Raw genomic sequence first — 21,887 nt, forward strand, 5'->3', positions numbered from 1 at the left:
GTTCAATCGGAGCGTGTTTGGAGTGGTAACATCGCGACGCAGGAACGCAGTGACGTGTCTGTTTTTAAATCTCGGGGGCTCTTAAGTTTTTTGAGCAATAGTACACTTCTCTTAGTGGCCATTTGTCAACATTCTCTGCAGCTTTTGCACAGAAAAAAAATTCACTCTTGTTAACAGGCCGGTGTGGGTGCTCGTGGAACCCACAAAGCAGCCTGCAGAACCCCTGGTTTCCACGACACCCAGTTTTGGATCTCCTGGTGTAACTGTAGGGATGTGAACATCCTAGGGTGTGGGATCAGTGACCAAAATAGCCTTCTACGCAAGCTCTGTAATTACTGTTTTCTCAAAACGAGTGATTTGTTTGCTGAAGACAGCATATTTGGGAATGTATGCTCTACTTAAAAATACAGTGATGCAGAATGACGAATGACACACAAGACAAGTGCAAACTTACTAGTACTGTTTATTTCACTAATACTGTTTATTTCAGTATCATCAACAAACTGCACCTTGTGTTAGCATTGTTAGCACTTATCACCCAGCACAACATTAATGGAGAAAGCTAGTACGTAGAGTGTGGCATGAAGGTGGCACTTCAGGGCTCTTACATTGGTGCCGTGATGATGAGCAGACAAGGGAAGGGAGAAGAGGGGCTTATGGAAGCTAGCAGTCACTGAAACCAAGAGGCATAGGGGATGTCTTTTTTTTTTAATTTGTGGCGTTTAGATAAAATATGCATGTACAGTCAACTGATGATAATTCAGACTTGAAGGGAATCGAAAGTATGTTCAAATTAGCTCAAGCCCTTTTGATAACTTTGATATTGACGGCACTAAAGCATCAGTTTCAGTAAAATGTTTGTCTGAATTAACTGAATTTGGACTAATGAGAGTCCACTGTATATGCGTCCTCACAGAAACAAGTGGCTTTGCCCATGACAGCTGTAAATGCTGAAGTATGGTTTCTAGTTAGTTGGTTGAGTTGATACTGATTCATATTTGAAAAATGCAGCATAAAAAAAGATGACGGACTGAGAAGGGACACAGTGCTTGTATCATGCATTTTCCTTTTCAGTCTGTTGTCTTTTTAAATTTTTGCTTTTCCATTTTCCATACAAGCTATAGCAGAAGCCTGCTAATTATCACCGAAGGCCACAACTTGTCTATTTAATTTGTCCTTTGGATGGATTTTCAGTCAAGCGCCAGTGGTATGTCCCTCTCTCGCAGGTATGCGGCTGTCGCCGACATCTGTGTGCCAGTCAAGTTCTTGGACTGTGGCAGCGACGAGCTGTTTGTGGGCCGCGCCGGTTACCTCACGGGTCTCCTCTACCTTCGATCACGACTGGGTCGGGAGGTGTGTGCAGTCTATGGAAATCGTCTGGACTTGTCAGATTCCACTCAAAAAAGCAAAAAATGTATTTCCAAGGTTTCTTCTGCACTAATGCAAAAAGGTCTGATTTTTCAGTTTAAAGCAAAAAACACTGATAGAAGCATACCTAATTGATTTTCTAAAACTTTGCTTTAACCGAAAAAGGCCAGTATGCTTGACATGCATGCTGCATCTCGCTGCTTATGGGGTAGTACTCTTGATACCAGGGAAAAAATTAAAAACAGCTGAAGCCAGAGGCACAGTGAGCCTATAGTATCTGGATTAAGTACTGCTATGGTGCATAATGACGCATTGGTCTGTGATTTTGGACACGTTGGTGTACACCGGAGCACTCCACCTCCTTATCAAGCCTCACCAAGACATTGCCTGCCAGCATATTGCTGTCTGCTCACCAGCTGTCATGGAAGTTGCTTGGTTAAATAGATTTTTTCACTAGGGACATTGAGAGTGTTTGTAACTGAAACAAGCCACCATCATCACAAAAGCATGCATTTGTGACATGAAAAAGTATCGTGTTCTGGTTTCCGGACTGGCTAATGACAGTTCCAGTACTGCTGTCAGCATGAGAGCCATGTAATGAGGGCATGAGGGCCTTCTCATTCAACCAAGATTGCAACCGAAACATGACAGCCATGTTTCTAGAACTAAACTTCACTTATTTTTTCTCATTGCCTGATCGCAACTTCTGCATTTTTACTTTTGTTATGGTGACAAAATTTCGTTGTGCAACTTTATATGAGCATTTATGCCATAATTACTTGCATTTTAAGTGCTTATGATGATGCAGATATAAAAGCATAGTTAAACTCTGTGACCTTGGATGCACAGGGGCATTGCGTGTTGCAAAAAAGAAAAAAAGACAGAATTCATTATTAGACTTTATTAATTTGCTGAGGAAAAAGTACAAAAATCTTATTGTGAAATAAACTTTGAAAGAAGTAGATGAATTTTCAAAAAATAAAATCCACTACTAATGCAATTTGTGAGCCGAGTGGATGGATTCTAACATCGTGTTCATTTATGAGAGAACCTATGGTGAGCTTTAATCATTGTGCAAGTAGATGTTTTCATACACTTTGTCTAGGAAAGCACAGGTTCATGTTTCCAGCTTCTGCTTGGCTTCCTGTGATTGATGTGCTAATGCAGACTTAGCTTTCCTGTGAAATGGCACTTCATTCATAGCACTGTTTCTACACTCTCTGCTTGAAAAGGCCGCTGTAACCATGGGTGGATCTAAGGTGAGAATTGCAGTACCCAAAAAATGGTAAAGTCGCACATGCAATGCTGCAGGTGGTTCCCGATGAGAAGATTGCACTGCTGCTCCATTCCGTGGTGCAGTCCGGCCGGGAGTATGCTAAGAAGCACCGCAGCCCATGTCCGTTCATGTACGCCTACTACGATGTTGAATACTTGGGTGAGCAATCTACCCTTACCTGATGATTTGATGTTGCTTGCTTGATGTCTGGTTGGCATTGCTTTTTTTGCCAGCTGGCCCCTGATCAGTAGCTGCAAAGATGTAAAATATACGGAAAGGGTGAAGACCTGAATAATGTAGACAAGTGAAATTCTTTTCTAACATAATGAGTTATTAGCATTAGAAAAATTTACAACTGATAATAGTGGCACGCGAGACTAGTGCAGTTGCTGTGTCCTGTATCTCTGCCTGTTTAATTGTCTTCTCTTTCGAAATGATATTCTTCAAACATTTGTGATTGAAGCTTGAAGTAGTCCATGAAATCAAGTTCATGAATATGTTCAGCTCTGCTTGCGATCACTGAGGAATTAAAATTTGTTTGCAAAATTGAGAACCTTAGAAAGATGGAGTTCTAGCTGTTGCCTTTTTTATTAGCCATTTTTGTTCGCTCATTTTTACTTCACTATTGTATGCCTTTCTTTGGCCCCCCTTCCTTGCACAAAGCTCCAGCCTCAGAAATTTGTCACAAAACTAACTAGTAAAACTCCCTAGCTAACCTAAGCGTGATAACATCCGCTGGTCATGCCCACACAGGAGCTGCCCATGGCCTCTCTTCAATTCTGCTCACTCTGCTGCACTTTCCCTGGTTTGTGGCGGGTGACCAGACTGTGGAGCGCGACATCCGGGCATCGGTGGACTTCTTGCTGCATGTGCAGACGCCACGTGGCAACTTCCCCTGCGACCTGGAAGACGTCACCAAGCCACGCCGCTCACAGGATGAGCTCATCCACTGGTGCCATGGAGCACCAGGTAATACGAGGACCAATCCGGTGGCAGTACTGAATGAAGGCAGTGGTCCGCCAAATCACCTTTAGTGCACCTTCAGAGGCAAAAAAAATATCGCATATGCATGTTTTGTTGCTCTATAGTTATTTTGCTTCCTTTTATTTCTTCTCATCTTTTTTATTTTCTGTACTGGTAGGGGCTAGGTACTTTTGATGAACCAGGTGATGTACAAGACTTGATGTATGGAAGTAATTACCATCCACCCATAGCCAAATGCAGCCATGCAGCTACAAAGGAAAGGTATACAGCTTGCGCAGTAACTTCACAGTTGAAGAAAAATTCAACCTGGTCGGTGGATTGAAGCCAAGACTACTGTATTGTCCGGGGCAGTCACTCTGCCAACTAAGCTAACCAGGCCAGCCAGCAGATAGCAGGGCAAGGGTGAGTTTATCAACAACGTCAGTTGGGAATGATGATGCTCCAATTTGTGTCAGGGAAATCCTCCCAAGGTATATTTGGTTTGATTAAAGGAGTAATTACTCATTGTTGGTGGGCAGACAGGGTTAGGAAGTCTGCAGGTATAATGTGGCAGTAACTCGCACAGGACAGGGTTAATAGGAGGTATTCAAACAAACAAAAAATAAAGTGTAGGCCAATGGAAGAGGCCTTACTCCTGTACATTGTATAGTTAAGCTGATGATGGCTCTTAATTGAGTAGCTACTGTACTGGTAATTACTTGGTAAAGCGATGTCCCCTGGTTTGATTTCTGGACCAGAATAATTTTACATTTACTGGACCAGAATGCTCCCTATTTTTTATGAGGTCAGCCAGTCAGTAGACATAGATGAAGCTTGGATCTTTTAAGGCAGGTAACATGAAAAATCTCTCCTCCTCCCCATGAGCGAAAAATCCCTCCTCCTCCCAGTGTAAGCCACTGCCCCCCCCCCCCCCCCCCAGGGCAAGAAAAAGAAGGGACACTGTGGACAACCCTGAAAGGGAAGGAAAATGAAATGAAAATTGATTTTAAGGAAAGGAAGTGATGCGGCTGACATATCTGCTGTGTGGGCAATCAAGTAGCACTCCCTGGCAGTGCTGCAACAGGATGTGGCTTTCCACTCTTAAAGGGAAAGCATAAGCGTCCTCCAATTTTTTAGAGATAAAGTTAAGGCTTTAATCTAAAAATACATACCTTCCAAAATTTCGACAACTAGGGGTGGGAACAACAAACCTTGGGTGGATAAGAAAATTTGCTCACTAATTAACAAGAAACGCCGCCTGTACGCTTCGCTTCGTATTCGCTATCAGTCTGTTTTCCAGGAAATACGTCACAAGAACTACAAAATTAAGCAATAAATAAAAGTAAATAAACAACCTTATATTTCATCGCTTGATGCAAAGTTGAGGGTTAATCCTAAAGAATTTTGGAAATTTGTTAAAGTAAATAGTAAACAGGCCACCACTGACCCTAGTTTATCAGTTGGCAAGAAAACAGTGCTTGATGATAATGAGAAGGCTTGCTGTCTGAATTCCTGTTTTAAAAGTGTGTTTTTCTGAGACATACACTGGTGAACTGCCTGAAATACAAGAAATAGTTTACGAGCATATGCCTATAGTTACTGTCACATATAACGGTGTTCTCAAGCTTCTTTCCAATCTGAACAACAAATCGGCTGGCGGTCCTGATGGCATTCCGTCGCAGGTATTAAAATCCTGCTCACAAGAAATTGCGCATTTTTTAGTAGCTCTGTTTAATAAATCATTATATACCATTTCATTACCTGCAGAGTGGAAGGCAGCCCACATCATTCCTATTCATAAAAACGGTCCCAAAAGTGTACTAGAAAACTACAGACCTATTTCTCTAGCATGCGTATGTTGCAAAGCAATCGAACACATTACAGTGGAGATAACTTATAGCGTAACTGTTTTTAGAGCAGAACCGGTTATAATGCGGGTTTTTCGAACCACCGGTATTCCTGCCATAGAACTCAATGCATAGGCAGACCGCTTAATAAACAGGCGCGAAAACCAGAATGTCGGTTAAAGTGCGGTTTTTGTTAGGCGAAGGGTGCAGCCCGCGGCAGAGAGACCGTGGGATGCGCGTGACGAAAAGAAAGAGGGAGAAGGAGCAGGTGGCCCGGCAGCCTCAAAGTACCCGAAGAAAGGGGAGGCGCATACATCATGCTGGTAGCGCCCAATCCAGGCATGCGCTGAACAAAGTGCGGGGTAGAAGCAGTAGCGCAGCTGTCATTTTTATTTTATTTTCCAGCAATTTCTTTGTTGTGTTCAGAGCGTTCAGCAGCCCCTTAAGGTGCATTTAAGGGCTGCAATTGACATGGTTGTTGCTTCATGGTGGCAGGTAAGAGACGAAACAGTAAGCAAGTGCTTTCGGAAGGCTGGCTTCGTATGTAATGCCGAAGTTCTTGAAGCTGATGAGCAGAGCAATGTCGTCGATGAGGCAGTCAACGCTGACGTGTGGTCCGGCCTCGTTGAGGGAAACTTCTTTTCTGCAAGACACGTTTCAAGAATATGTCGATGCTGGTGAAAATGAGCTAGCTGTCTGCGAGGAAGCAAGCACAGATGATGCGATTGTCGCAGCGGTGCGCAGTGGCGTGGAGCTTGCAACCGACGATGAATCGGACAGAGAAACGATGTCGACCCAATGCCGGATGTGCCGTGCAAGGACGCGCTCGAATACCTCAGCAAAGTGAAAATGTACTGTGCAAAAAAGAGTTTGACAAAGCGCTTCAGTGTTTAAGTCTTGTACGAACTATTGTTCTAACTATAGTGAAAAAACACCGCTAGACGAAAATCACCGCTTTCTTCTGCTCATAATGCACTTGCGATGCAAACATTCTTGGTGCTGAGTTGCAATTGTTTTGTGTGTGTGTGCATGTGAAATGTGCTGTAAATTGTGTTTTAAAGGTAGGTAGCCCGTTTCGCATGCCTAAGACCCTAAAAATGCGATGTTTTGGTTATAACGCAGTACCACTTATAGCGCAGATTTTCGCAACTCCCACAACTTACGTTATGTACAGTGCTGTGACGAAACACCTTCACAGCAATAATTTCTTTTCGAATTCAGGTCTTGCTTGTCATGTACGACTTAACTGGTAGAGTTCTCCCACGATCTCTTTTACTCTTTTGACCTTGGATTTCAGGTAGACTGCATATTTTTGGATTTCCAGAAAGCCTTTGACGCCGTTTCTCATGCATTGCTATTAAATATATTATCTTGTCTCAGTATACACCCTACAATAGTGGATTGGATTAGAAATTACTTGTCTGGGTGAACACAGCATGTTTTAATAAACAGAACTAAATCAACACATGTCACCATAACCTCTGGCATGCCGCAAGGGTCTGTTTTGGGGCCTTTGTTATTTTTAGTCTTTATAAATGACATTGTCCAAAATATAGATTGTGAAGTAATGTTATATGCTGATGATTGTGCCATATACAGGAATGTAGAAAATGATTGTGATGTTAGCAGTTTGCATAATGATCTGAACAAAATTCATGCTTGGTGCACAAAGTGGGGCATGTCTTTGAACAAGGCTAAATGTCAGCTTGTGTCATTCACCAGTAAACGCTTTCCTGTGAGATCAGTCTATAAATTGGACAGACTACTTCTTGAAAAGGTCCAACATTACAAATATCTCGGGGTCTGTTTTTCAGAAAATTTAACATGGAACAGAAATATTGAATACTCAACCTTAAAGTCATCTCGTATGCGAAACCTCGTTTCACCTAATTTCTATAAAGCCCCAAAGAAAGTAAAAAAACTGCTTTACATAGCAAATGTTCATCTGGTACTGAAATACGCTTGGGCTGTATGGGATCCTCAAAGCTGCAATCTTATAGAAAAGCTTGTAATGCGTCCAAAACCACACTGCAAGATTTGTTTCTGGTAATTATAACTTCTGTAGCAGTATTGCAATAGTTTTATTTTATTTATTTATTTATTTATACTGCGGAGTCGCTTACTCAAACAGGGGTGAACAAAGGTACAAGTAAAAAATAAACAAGATATGTATATAGACTATAGCGCCATTCAAAAGCGAACAGATGATGCGAAAAAAAGCAAAAAACAAGGATTTCACATACAGAAGGCTCTCAAATTGTCAACAAACATTTCTACATTCGGGCTATTCACTACACACTTCGGGAGTTCATTCCAGTCTGTAATCGATTTTACAAAAAATGAGTGTTTAACTGTATTAGAATATACACGAAATTCTTATAGCATTTTGCCATGGTTATAACGCGTACCTGCTCGCGAAACAGGAGTAATATAATCATGAGCGTTTATTTTAATGAGATTATTATATATTAGGTGCAGAAATTTCAACCTAGCTTCAGTGCGCCTTGTCTGCAGGGATTCTAGGCCAATAGATTTGATCATAGCTGTTACACTATCTGTTCATTTGTATCTGTTGCAAATGAAACGGGCTGCGATTCTTTGCACTCTTTCTAATTTGGAAATATTCTTGGCTGTAAATGGGTCCCATAAACAACAGGCATATTCCAGACGAGGCCGCACCAAAGCCTTATACGCTGCCAGTTTCACATGTTTTGGGGCATTTGGCAGTTTACGCCTCAAATACCATAGAGTCTTCAGTGCTTTCCCGCAAGTAATATCGATGTGGGCATCCCAGTTTAGGTGATTGGATATCTGGACTCCAAGGTATTTTACAGACGAGGATTCTGGAAGTGGAACGCCAGCTATACAATATGGATGAGTCAGAACAGTTTTCTTTTTACAAATTCTAAGTACCAAACATTTATTAACGTTAAGAAGCATACCCCATTGGTTGCACCAGTTTGAGATCTTCTGCAGGTTACTGTTAAGCTTAATTTGGTCCGCTGTGGAGTTAACTAGGGAGTATAAAACGCAGTCATCAGCAAATAGTTTAACTCTAACTTTGGAATCAACCACATTAATTATGTCATTTACGTAAATTAAAAATAGGATAGGCCCCAGAACAGATCCTTGCGGAACACCAGATGAAACCGGAAGTGCATCAGAGTACTCATCGCCAACATGAACGTATTGAAATCTGTCTTCTAAGTAGGCTCTAATAAGGTCAATAATGTTAGGATTGATTCCGGCAGTGTAAAGCTTTTCTATGAGTTTGGTGTGCGGTACCTTATCGAAGGCTTTGGCGAAGTCAAGAAAAACAGCGTCCATTTGTTGTTTGTTGTTAACTGCAATAAAAAAATCATGGCAAGTGGTTATCAGTTGTGAGACGGTAGATAAACCTCGCCTAAATCCATGTTGCTGATCACACAAGAAATGGGTCGACTCCAGAAATTCTGTCAAAGCTCGGCAGATCACATGCTCGAACATTTTGCAACTGGTCGAGACCAAAGATATTGGGCGATAATTAGATACGCAAGATGGGTCATTGCCTTTAAAAACGGGTACGACACGTGCGGTTTTCCATTCTGATGGGACTGCGCACTGAGACAAAGAGGCTTTGAAAATAACTTCCAGGTAATGCGATAACCATTCTGCGTAACGGCGGAGAAAAGCTGAAGGGATGCTATCAGGCCCGCTAGACTTTTTAACGTCAAGCTTCAGAAGAAGATTCAAAATACCTTCGCGGGAGATAGTAACATCTGGCATTAAAGAAGTGTAGCCGTCTGGCTTAGAAGGAAAAGTCGAGTTTTTATCGGTATACACTGATTGAAAATACTCATTAAACACATCAGCAATATCTTTTGACCCTGTTAGAGGAGAACCATTAACTGTTAATGACACATTGCGTTGTTTATTAGCATTAATGTATCGCCAGAACTTTTCTGGTGCTTCACTGAGAAAACGCCCAAGCGTAACATTAAAAAAGGAGTCCCTAGCTTGCTTGATCTTATTTCTTAATAGACTGCCTATCATACTCTCATTAGTCTTATTACGAATACTTGACTGCCGCATTCGCTTTAGCTTACGTTTGGTGTGGATGACGTCCCGCGTAATCCATGGGTTATGTTTTTTTTTCTTAATAACACTAGGAACGTACATTGTCAAGCAATTGAGGCATATCTTTTTAAACATGCACCATAACACATTTACATTCTCCTCAGCCCTAAAGCTGTCAAGGTGGGTCTCTAAAAAATCCAAAATTCCTACATCATCAGCTCTATTAAAATTCTTCACAACAATGGGACGCTTTTTGCTGTCAACATAAGCCGATAGGGAAAAAACACAGGAAACAAGATTATGATCAGATACACCCTTCAAAACATCAACAGAAACACACATAAGGGCAGAGCTAATGAACACTAAGTCAAGAATGTGCGATGCAGAGGCACAGATCCTGGTTGGTCTGTCAACAATCTGGGTCAGATTACATGTGAAAGCAGTGTCCAAGAGGAGCTCAGAATGACCAGAATTGGCACCCATAGTACTCATGTGGATCCAATCTATATCAGGCAAGTTGAAATCGCCACCTAAAATCAACTTCACTCAGTCGCCCCGGAAGCGTTGAACGTAATCGCACAGCTCTTCAAGAAAGGTGACATCCGCATTAGGAGGTCGATATACTACGCCTAATACAATAGTGTTGCCACAGAAATCAATCTTGCAAAAAAGACTTTCGTGGTTAGGAATACCCGGCAGCATCACAGAAGATATACTTTCCTTAAGCACTATCGCGACTCCACCTCCACGTGTCGCTCTGTCGCATCGCAATATTCTGTAGGCGGGGGGAACAATTGAGCCATCAGGGATTTCAGAATGAAGCCAGGTTTCTGTCTGAAACGTAATGTGCGGGTCCAGGTCGTAAAGGAGTGCTTCGAATTCCGCTGTCTTATTTGCGATGCTTTGAGCGTTAAAGGAAACGAATCGTAACGGTCTGGTATTATCAGCTCGTCATTTACAAGTCTTTCGTTTCTGATTCCGTGTGACAATACGTGTCGTTGAGGCAACACTGACACTGCCAGAATCTTCGCCTTCGGAATCTTCTTTGCGTTCTTTTGAAATGGTAAGTTTCCGTCTTTCATTCCTTTCTTCATCCCAGACGTATGTGTCACCGTTCAAAACTAGCTTGTCAAATTTTAGGTAAGCCTTATCCTCAGGTCTGCAGTTATCTTTAACGGTAGACCACAGCAGCTTCCGTACTTTTTGAATTCTAAACGGGTAGTCCTCAGATAGTGACATACCTGAGCCTTTCAGCTTCTTCGCATTCCTAAGAAGGTTCATTTTTTCATTAAAATCGAAGAACCACATTACCACTGGTCGATCCTTATCTTCTAATTGCCTGGTGTATGCGTTCAACGCTCCCGACGGTAATACCTAGTTTTTCTTCAAACACTTCTGTTAACACAGCATCCCTAAGGCTCTTCGGGGTTTCTGCACCGTCTTCCTAGATCCCAAAGATAATCAAGTTATTACGCCGAGAGCGATATTCCAGGTCATCAACCTTGCTACACAATGATGCAATTTGTTCACGCAGCTCCAGAACAGTACGCTCACATTCCTCTACCCTCTTTATTGTCTGTGTGAAAGATTCTATTTTTTCTTCAATAGAAGCCAGCCTCCGGTTTGAGTCTGATATATGACCGTCCAAATTCTCCCTGATAGATTTCAGCTCAATTGCAGACACTTTCTGATTTTCAATAATGGTTTCCAACTGATCAGACACTGACAAGGTGGGGCCTGGATTGGCTTCAACGTCCCCGCTCAACAAGAGCACCAGTAGGCAAAATGAGTCAAAGCAACCCGCAACACACTCGCATAGCACCTCTGAGCAAGGGAGCACAACCAAACACAAAGAATCACTTTTAAATGCAAGGCGTTGCTTGTTACTGACCTGCACAAAAAAGGCGAGGCACTTTAGACGCGTCTGCATCCTGCAGCTGCTCCCTTGCTCACTGACGAAGAACGCCTGGGGGGCGTTTCCCGATGCGTCCAACGATGTCGATGTCACTCTGTCGTGTCCGTGAAGCGCACGGAAATGTTCCGATAAGTTCGCAAAGCTTGAATTCAACGCTGAACTGTGACTTGTGACTATGGTCAAGACAGGTGCACGCAAACCACGGTGGAAGGTACAGGGTAATTCCGGTGAAGCTGTATCTTTGTAGGAGGGACCGCCGCATGTAGCAAAAGCCTGCACAAAAAAGACGAGGCACTTTAGACGCGTCTGCATCCTGCAGCTGCTCCCTTGCTCACCTTGGTTGGAAAACACTAGCACACCGCCGATTTACTGCAAAATTAGAACTATTTACCTAATTCACTTTGTTCTCACAGGAATAAATGAGAACTTGTGCATTTCCCTCCCCACTTCATCTCTAAACTATGTGATCATGAGATGAAAGTTCTTGAAATGCGCTGTCGTACTGATATCTACCGTAATTCATTTTTTCCGCATGCTTCCGCACACTAGAATAGGCTTCTGAAGAGCATTGGTGAATGTAAAACGTGTTCAGAGTTTCTGTCTTTATTGTCGCACAGTCTGCCGTAGATTAATATCATCCCGTTTCCTTCATATCTTTTGGCTGGCATTGTGCTTCATGTGATAGTGTACCCTTTCCATTTCTGTGATGTGATTTTTGCACCACGGTGCCCTTAAGACTGTTTGCCATCGAGATTACTTATCGATGTTACTTATTTTGTTACTTTCTCTTTTACCAACTGTGCTTAGCTGTTTCAAGTTTTTTTCACATGTTCATTTAAGAAATAGTTTTCCTCCAATTGTCCCCCCCCCTACAATTAATGGCCTTGAGGTGCTGCAGGTACTTGTACAAATAAATTTTTAAAAAATAAATACTTCAACTACAATGTTCTTGAGAAAGCTGTGTAGCTTAACCCTGTAGCCATGTGACTGCACTTGGGTGGATGTTAACGAGTAATCACTCCCGTATTTCAAATATACTCACTGTGGGGGATTCCCCTAAAACACATTCAACCACACAAGATTTGGTTTGATTTATGGGGGTTTAACGGCTCAAAGTGACTCAGGCTATGAGGGACGCCGTAGTGAAGGGCTGAATTTCGACCACCTGGGGTTCTTTAACGTGCACCGACACCACACAGTACATGTGCTTCTAGCATTTCGCCTTGATCGAAATGCGACAGACACGGTGGGTATGGAACCCGCAGGATCGAACACGGAATTCAAGTGAAGTACTAACACCAGAGATGCCCACAACAATACTGATGGTAAAAAAAAATGTTTATAAGTGCAGGAAAACCTTCTGTATATAGTTGCAAGCGAAAATTCGAACCCTGGAGCTGCATTTTACCGGTACTCAGCTACAGGGCTGAAGCGTGGAGGGTAATAAAAGGGGTTCAACTTAGTGGCAATGCAGCGTAACTTTAAGAGACAGGAAGATGACAGAGTGGGTCAAGAAAAAAAATGCAGGTTAATGACATCTAAGTCAAAATCAACAGGAAGAAATGGGCTTGGGCAGGGCATGTAATCTGAAGGCAAGGTAACCGACGGTCCTTGAAAATAACAGACTGCATTCCAAGGGAAGGGAAGCGTAGCAGGGGGTGGCAGAAAGTTAGGTGCGTGGATGAGATTAAGAAGTTTGCGGGGACAGGACGCCCACAACTGGCACAGGACGCCCACAACTGGCACAGGACAGGGTTAATTGGAGAACTATGGGAGGGGCCTCTGCCCTGCGGTGAACGTAGTCAGGCTGATTATGATGGCAGTGGTAGAGTTTAAAGAATTTTATTCTGGCTAGCTTCTTCGAAGTCTCTCTCATCACCAATACTCATCGCTTGAGATGGGCAACATGTTGTTGGTGAAATGAAAAGGAATTCCCCGTAAATGCCTTTTTACATCATTCAGTAGTAAAATTGTTCAAAATTATAGGCAGTCTGGATCGCATGTTTTCATGGATAATATAATGTATCCTCTGAAGCCGTGTGCAAGCACATGTCCAGAAAAATTTCTATGCAGCTAGATAGGCAGCCCACATATGGTCTAGAGAGTTGTGCTGCCATAATTAATGGCGGAACGGAACATGTGTTAATTGCTGCCTCACCCGGGAAAAAAAGAAGAAAATGGAAGGCACCTGCTTCGGAAATCAAGCATTAAGAAGTTCAATTATCTCCATATGTGAACTCTGCTTCCTTGGTCTGGCGATATTGTTCACTTTCCTTTTTTCTCTTCATCAAAACTGGAACACACTTGTTCTGAATGATATATTGTAGTAGTATAGGAAAAGGGGCAGATTTGTCATTATGCGTGTTATTTCTTCAAGCTGTCTGCATCTTTTTTTACTGTGTTTGCGTGAATGTAACCCACACTTCTTTTGCAAATCATTTGCTTCAGAACGCACCACAAGTTATATTCGGAACCAAGGTACTAATAACTGCGCAAATTTAGCGCGCTCTTCGAGATCCCTACAGTAGTCTCAACCACCAGGCTTGTGAGCTGTGAGGAGGAGCCAACTTCTCAATGAAAACGGGTCCTCGAGGTGAAGCTTGTGGAACACATGGGCAAGAGAGAAATGGTGGCTACAAGCATGAACAGGTAGCTGTGCAGGCCCTGGAAAAGGGAAGGTAGTGAAAGAGCCATGTGCAGTAGGGAAGCAAATGAAGGGGAGCAGGCACAGAGCTGTGCGGCACGAAACATGAAGCAGCAGCGACAAGGATCACGGAGGCGCGGTGGATGGCCACGGCTGCGTGAAAGGCCGCGTTTATTACTGTGGGAAAGCTTTGCTGCGATTAAGTTTGTTGCAGGTGCTTCTGAACTGTTGCCTCTTGAGTAACGCTGATGCCACATTCTTAGATAGCCTCCAGCTGTGTCGGGCCTGAATATTTTGAGATCATGTTGTAACGATGATAAGTGTTGTTTTTTTGTTTCCGAGAAGGCTGAAACTCCCCACAGGCAAAAATGGTACTTCTTGCATTCTGTTTTTGTTGCCTTGTTAGTGTCGACGAACGTGTGTCATGAATATAGAGGAGTACCCACTTTGTCCATTGCCTTCCTCCTTTTGTACATCATGGCAGCAAAGTTTGGCCTCCAGCCGGAACAATGTACAGGTGGAATTGTGACCCTTTGAGACGGTGCTCGATATATCGGTTCAAGAGAAACATTCTTCCGCTTTAATAGTATATCCAAGCCTCAAGATTTCTGAGTTGTTGGTTATCCAACACAAAACATCAACGGGTAATTTTTTCAGGCCTGAACAAAATTTTGTAAGAAGTGCCAAAATGGTTGAAAACTTAGCACTGAAATGCCAGGCTTTGTCAAACACCCAAGGGATCGTGGCATCACACTTCGTTTCGAACATGCACATGGCTCTGCGCATTCAGAAAAAAATAATATATTATCGCTGGTTAATTCTGTCGAAATGAACATAGTGCAGAGTTTGCTACCAAGCTCACTGTTTTGTCAAATATTGAATTTTCTGGGTGGCATAAAATGCCATCCTATATGTCACATGAAGTTGCTGAATTTGCTTTAAACGGAGAAATTACTGTCGAGTGTAGAGTTAACTTTGTACCCAGTTACGTAAGTAGCATTTTAAAAGGTTAAGGTAGCGTTCTTTTCTCTTTGTGCACAGGTGTGATGCAGCTGATGGCCAAGGCATACCTGACGTGGCAGGACCCCCGCTACCTGGAGTCATGCCTCCGATCGGGCCAGATGATCTGGGAGCGGGGCCTCCTTCGGAAGGGCCCTGGCATCTGCCACGGCATTGGAGGCAGTGGCTATGCCTTCCTCTTACTCTACCGCTTGACCACCGACCTGCGCTGGTTGCACCGGGCTCGCCAGTTCGCCGAATTCATGTTCACTGATGAATTCAAGCAGGCCCGCACACCCGACTGCCCCTACAGCCTCTTCGAGGGACTTGCCGGCACTGCCTGCTTCCTGGCCGACCTGCTGGAGCCACGCAGTGCCACCTTCCCCCTGGTTGACCCCTTCTAACGGACAGGTGGCACATCCGGTAGCATGGTTCCTTTCGTTCAGGCAATGAAAAGTGGTAGCTGGGAGGTGGCACCACTGTGTTGCTCATTTGTCGATCCATCTCGCAGAGGGCACCAGCTACAGCAAAAGCACAGAAAGGAGAAAATTGCTCTGTTCAGCAGACTCTGTTAAGGGTAAAGGTGTTGCAATGGCCAGCAGAAGAGGCTGGCAACATAAGCGAAGCATTGCAGCTGCCTCAGGCTAGCTGTGAGCCACGGATAGTGTTGCTTTCATTGAGGTTGATTTCTCTGTTTCTTTCATACTGTTCCCTTACGTCAGAGTGTACTTTGTATTTGACCAGGTCAGTGTATCCTGATGGGTCGCAGTGGATGGGTAACCCTGCATATTTACTTTTGTTCATGCTTCTGAGTGCTATGCATTTGCAGCAACCAAGAGTTGACACTCTTTCTTTATTGTTAGCTCGAAGAGAGCAGGTTAACAGAGCTTAATAATAATAATAATAATTGGGGAAAGGAAATGGCACAGTATCTATCTCATATATTGGCAGTGGACACACACCTGAACCCTGCCGTAAGGAAAGGGATAAAGGAGGGAGTGAAAGAAGAAAGGAAGAAAGAGGTGCCTAGTGGAGGGCTCCGTAATAACTTCGACCACCTGAGGATCTTTAACATGCACTGGCATCGCACAGCCCGTGTGGGCGCCTTAGCGTTTTGCCTGGATAAAAACGCAGCCGCCGTGGTCGGGCTCGAACCCGGGAACTCCGGATCAGTAGCTGAGCGCCCTAACCACTGAGCCACCGCGGCGGGTACTGAGCTTTGCAGCATGATGTTTTTGTTGCGTGGTCCCTCTCTTGGATTGAGAGTCAGTGAAAGTGTTATCATTAAACTAGTCTGCCTCTCTTGAACTACGGCGTCTTTGGGAACACTTGCTGTTTAGCTGGTTGACAGCCTTGACATAACTGCAGCAATGACAACTAGTGGAAAAAACGTCTTTGTCAAGTACAACTACTCTATACAGTGGTAATGAACTTGTACGTAATCTAACTGCGTTAGACTGGCATTTAAAAGCAAGTGGGAAAAAAAGTGTGCAGTATGCCATTTGATATACTGTAGCATTGTTTTGATCTGGCCCCGACTTATTTTCTGCAGTAGTTTGAGCATCACAAAACACCACTGTCAATTTCACGTTTTCTTCACAGATGAGAGCATTGATTCGCATTGTCTGCCAACTGTGTAAGCACAATGCTTTAGTGGGCTGAGTCCACTTACCCTGCCTTGTAACTGCTTGTAAGAGAGAGTGTTGACCACTAAAAGGTGAAGGTCATTGTCATGAGTTCTTATACATCTTCAGTGCTTCTGTTCTGTAAACGTCTACGTCTTTTACTGTGATTTCATCTTCAAAGTTTCAAGTGTGCCATCCAGTTTGTTGTTCACTGCTCCTAATTCCAGCGTTGACCAGTTTTATTGCAGATCTGGTTCTGTGCGGAGTTTATTCGGTAAAATTTACCAGTTTTATTGTGGATGTGGTTGGTTGCTGGAATTTATTAGGTAGCATTTACAAGATTTATTAGTGATGTGGGTGTTTGCTGGAGTTTGTTGGGTTGATTGTTAATAACACCGCCTATCGCAATTACTTATCACCTGTAGGTGGAAGGAGAGCTCAGTTATTCTTGTCTGTGGCACAGCTTAACAGTAAATCTTACAAACTGCACTCCATTGTAGTCAAAAACACGATGCACATTTTTTCCGAAAAGAAATCACAAAAATGTGGTCTGTTCATTTATTGCGACAGGTAATTCATAAGCAAAAATCTATATTTTGACTACCAAAATTGCAGGTATCATTATAATAGATGTAAACACTGTTTGCTCTGTACAGACTATGGCATTGCCCAGAGGGTATTTAGAGGTATTAACTACACAGAAGTGGCATTTGAGACCGTATTTACATGATTGTAAGTCGACCCCCTCACATCACATTTCTGAAAAAAAAAAACAAAAAAACTTGGAGGTCGTTTATGCTTGGCCTTTAATAATAGAACGCGATAGCACTATCCTGCGGCCTCTGCTTATCGCCAGTCGCTATCGGCTGCTGCGCACAGGAGCGCCCGTGGGCACATTCCAAAATGAAAATGTATTAATCACTAGACTACTCGTCCACACTTGCACCATCGTCCTCACTAACGCTGCCGTCGTGATCGCTGCTACAGTCCCACAGCTTGTCATTCTAACATCGTCGTGCGCGAAATCTCACACTTCGCAAACAGCCACATCACGACATCGCACGGAAAAGATCAAAATTTGCCTCGCTGCAGCTGCTAGACCTGTATCACCCGTTGCGAATGTCGAATTTGCGGCCCGGCGCGCAGTTCGTTTCTTCTGCATAAAGAATGACAGCCATCTTGAATGTAGCTATGAATGAGCGCCGGTCGCTTAGCGGACCCGAAGCACAAATGACGAATGACGAAGTACTACATTAAAAACTTATGAAACGCGGCCGGCAGTAGTCGAATGCATCAGAGTCAAAAAGAAACTACGGATCAGCCACGTCGGCTCTTCCGTTGGCTACTGACACTCCCCGGCGCTGCTGCGGTTCCAAGTAGTGGTGCCGCCGCAATTGGGACAGTGGCTCTTCCATGAACTATCAATGCTCTTTTGAGCGCCGATTGCGGGGTTGAAAGTAAACAACAAAAAAAACTTGGACAATGCCTATAAAGAGTAGAACGTGAATGCGGCGGCCGCTTTTCAGCAGATGCAATCTGCGGCCATGTGTGGGGCGTGGGCTGGTGCCGGTTTGCTGCTTTAGACAGCCACCATCGGCCGCCTCGCGCGGGGTAAGGATGCGAGTTTTGCGCGTTGACATAGCAGCTGCTCAAGGCCAGCACCAAGAGCGATGCGACGGAGCCGCGCAGCAAAAATGCAACCACACTGTAGCATGCCTGATATCTTGTTTGTCTCGCCTTTATTTATGGTGCGATGGTTTGGTTTCGATTTAGGTCGCCCCCCCCCACTTCGTATCTTCAAATTTTGAAAAATAGGTCGACTTACAATCGTGTAAATACATAGTTTATTTTGTTTAATAAAAGACGTTTTGCCGAGAATTATTTTGTACAAGAAAGGCAGAACACTGTCCTCAGATGTGCTATTAAAATAGCAAAAGCCGCAGCTAGGAAAATTGGGTATATATATATATATATATATTTGAAGGCAGTCCTGCGTACGAATAGAAGTGGTGCACTCACTCTCACCACTAGGCATGTGAAGTTAGCACAGTGCTCTGACACTGGTTGAAGATGAGAAAAGCACAGTTTAATGTTGAAATAGTATTGGAATTATTGTGCCCGTTCTTTAGGCTTCTCCTCAGACAGGTGCAAACAAGATTTATAGCAGGGCTTTTGCACATCACCTCCAGTAATAGCATATGCAGTTTTCATAACTGGTACTTTGCGAGCGGTACCTTTTTCATTGAAGGCAAGAGAATCAGACCAGGAAGAGTATGGCTCCTCTTGGCTTGATGAGAAAGAGTGCTTTCCGGAACACAAAGGCAGTGAAACCATTTGTGATGGAATTCCTGCAAACTGACTGCTCACGCTTGGGGCCAAGTTTAGTGGGATGGCAAAAGCACATGGAAACTTTAACCATCCTGCTTAACTTGTTATGAGAGATTTTGGTGATGCTGTTTTAGAAAGTGGGGCTGGGAGAGGTTTACTATGCAGTTAATTATGGGGCGGGAGGATTTGCAGGCAGGTGCTTCAAACTATCCTTTGAGGAAGGCTGTGCTGGTTACATGCTTTCCACCTCAAGGCATGATGCCACAGGCTGTGGTGGTGCAGTTGCATTTTCTACATTGTTCAGCACACTCCCAGAGATGCCACTAGACAGGGTGTGATAGGCAGAAGACGAGCCATTTTAAAAGCTAGAAGTGCTAGGTAGAACTGAATTGTGCATATTGATGAACATGGTATTGAAGTCCTTTCTTATTTAGCATTGGTTGCATCTGCATACACAAGGTATTTTCCAACAGAGTGGAATGGAAGAGTTTTGTGGATACCAGGGTAGGTTGTGGAAAATGCTATTTATGACATTTCTGCATGGAGAGATTTATGAAGTGTTGTATTAGTATCTTTCCTTGAGGAACATGTTTCTGGTTAAGGCTGCGCACGATCACTTGCCTGTGCTAGTCAGACACTTGGCGTTGGTCAACTTTCTGTGCTGCGTATGTGACAGGCTGTTGTTGCGAACTTCTTGTGGTCAGTGGAAGATTGTTATGACTTCTTCATGTCAGATCGGGCCGCATTGCTCTCTTTTGCTGACAGTGCCTTGGATGCACAGAGTTCATGCGTAATTGGGTTAAATAAGTCTGCACTTGCCAATATACACCATCAGAATGAAGAATTTTTTAGAGTTTACGTGTATCAGGTAAACGAAGTTCTCCAATAACATTACGAAAATGAGGTACTATTTTGTTTTTATGCAACAAATACTGAGTTGCTGTGCTTTGCCAGATTCTGAACCTTTGCCCACTGAAGGTGGGAACTTTGTTTGTACCCTCATAATTCCTGCTGCATTTCACTCTCTGGGAGAGAAGGTGCATCACTGGCATAATGTATAGAATAACATCAATTATCCATCATTCAACTCCTTAATGTACAGTCGATCCTACTTATAACGAACCTGATGGTTGTGTAGATTGCGTTCGTTGTGTCCGAGGTTCATAGTAAGTGAACTTCTCATTTTATATTTGTAAATGCGAAGTACGACTGCTTTTGAAGGCTTGGAAAGTGCCTTGTTCAGACGTGGACGATGAACTGCAGTTCGTCGTGCACATCTGAACAAGGCACTTTCCAAGCCTTCAAAAGCAGTCGTACTTTATGTTCCTCACCAAGGCAGTAAGTGCCAACAGTTAGGCTGCTTTGAGAACAGGATATAACTAATCGTGGCTTAAATGTTTATGCAACTAGTTGCAAATTGGCCTTCTTGTCATTGTGATCAGATTCTCTGCAGTTGGGCGGCACTTCTGGTTCCTGTACAGTGGATTTGTTGTTTTATGACTTTGTAATGCCCATGTCATGATCCACACCAACAAAGCCATCTCAGGCTAAATCATGTCTGGCTGTCTGTGCATCAACAACGCATTACTACAAATTCACAAGCTTCTAATCACGCGGATGTTCAACAGCGTTCTCAGTCGTTAATTGCCTCATATAGCATGCTTGATGAAAGCAATTTCTGATGTGCTCCGCACTCTCATCCAGATGGCCTTAAGGGGGGATGCTAGGCTCAAGAGTCAACTTTTGAACTACTGCATCAATTTTTATCAAATTTTCAGCGACTGTTTATAATCTGCTCATTAAAATATATTCAAAGTTTCAATGCGCTAGCTCAAACAGACAAAAAGTTATAGCTCTCATATTCAGCAATCATGTGTCTCAGCTTAGGAAAACTATCATTTCAAAAATAATGGAGATATATCAACTGTTTGTAATTAGATATCTTCTAGATGGTTCATAGTGCAAGATAAGACCGCTCGCATGCTTTTTATGCAATTTCTGTAAAAATGTCATCAATCTAAAAACAAAGTTCAATTTTTTTGTTGTCATTACATGTCAGACATCTCAAAATATTTTCTGTTAGAAACTATTTAGCACCCTAAAAAGTATCTTATCTTGTTCCTGAGAAAATTTCAGTCTAGAAACCACCTTGAAAGCATCTTTTGGCAATGTAGTTTAGAAATGATTGTTTTCCTAACGGTTTTGTTTCCCCAAAAAGTGCAAACTCAGAAAAATGAGTTCAAACATTTGAGAACATGCTATTTTATTTTGTGGTAAAAAAAATTAATCAAAGTGCCCTGCTCCATAGGCCGGGCCCTCATCTTCAACGCGACGCTGTTCTGTGGCAATTGCTTCAAGCCTTCTTTTCTTTTTCTCAACTTTAGAGCTGTCCATCGCCCTTGCCTTCGCTCGGGCAATGCTTTGATGGGTTGCTTGTTGTACGTGCTTCATCGTCTGGACTCCATGTTCTAGTTCCAGCTTGTCAAATACTCTCTTGATGCCACGTGCACCCTCATTAAATTCTAGTACAGCCAAGGCTGCTGCAGTCTCCACGGTTCTCAGGGATGCGAATTGGGTCTTCGGGCACTTCTTCCACACTAGCGCATTGAAAGACTCGTTTGCATTCTGTGTCTGCATTCTTGAGCATCGTGCAAGGAGCTCTGGTTTACTAAGCCGGTTGTAGAGAGGCACAAGCTCTTTGGCAACGTCTCTGCTGAAAGCTGGACGATGGGGTCTTGGCACTGATGGCTTACCAGCTTCAACTAGGGCTTTGTGCCGATTGTAGTGGCACCATGAGTCCTCACCATGTGGACAAGCGTCATGTCGTGGGACTTCGTCCGTCGAGTAGGAATGAAAAAGTGTCGCA

General features: G+C 43.3%; 1 protein-coding gene across 1 annotated transcript in view; it reads left to right on the forward strand.

Annotated features, from left to right (window-relative positions):
* LOC144099518 (lanC-like protein 3) overlaps positions 1–18,500 on the forward strand; it is a 38,496-nt gene extending 19,996 nt beyond the window's left edge. The window contains exons 2-5 of the mRNA XM_077632882.1: positions 1,227–1,353; positions 2,680–2,803; positions 3,398–3,613; positions 15,111–18,500. Of these exons, the coding sequence (XP_077489008.1) occupies positions 1,227–1,353; positions 2,680–2,803; positions 3,398–3,613; positions 15,111–15,472 (829 nt within the window). The 3' untranslated portion in view covers positions 15,473–18,500. The remainder of the gene's footprint in view (positions 1–1,226; positions 1,354–2,679; positions 2,804–3,397; positions 3,614–15,110) is intronic.
* The last annotated feature ends 3,387 nt before the right edge of the window (positions 18,501–21,887 follow it).

Source organism: Amblyomma americanum, chromosome 7 (assembly GCF_052857255.1).
Source record: "Amblyomma americanum isolate KBUSLIRL-KWMA chromosome 7, ASM5285725v1, whole genome shotgun sequence".
Lineage (NCBI taxonomy): Eukaryota > Metazoa > Arthropoda > Arachnida > Ixodida > Ixodidae > Amblyomma > Amblyomma americanum.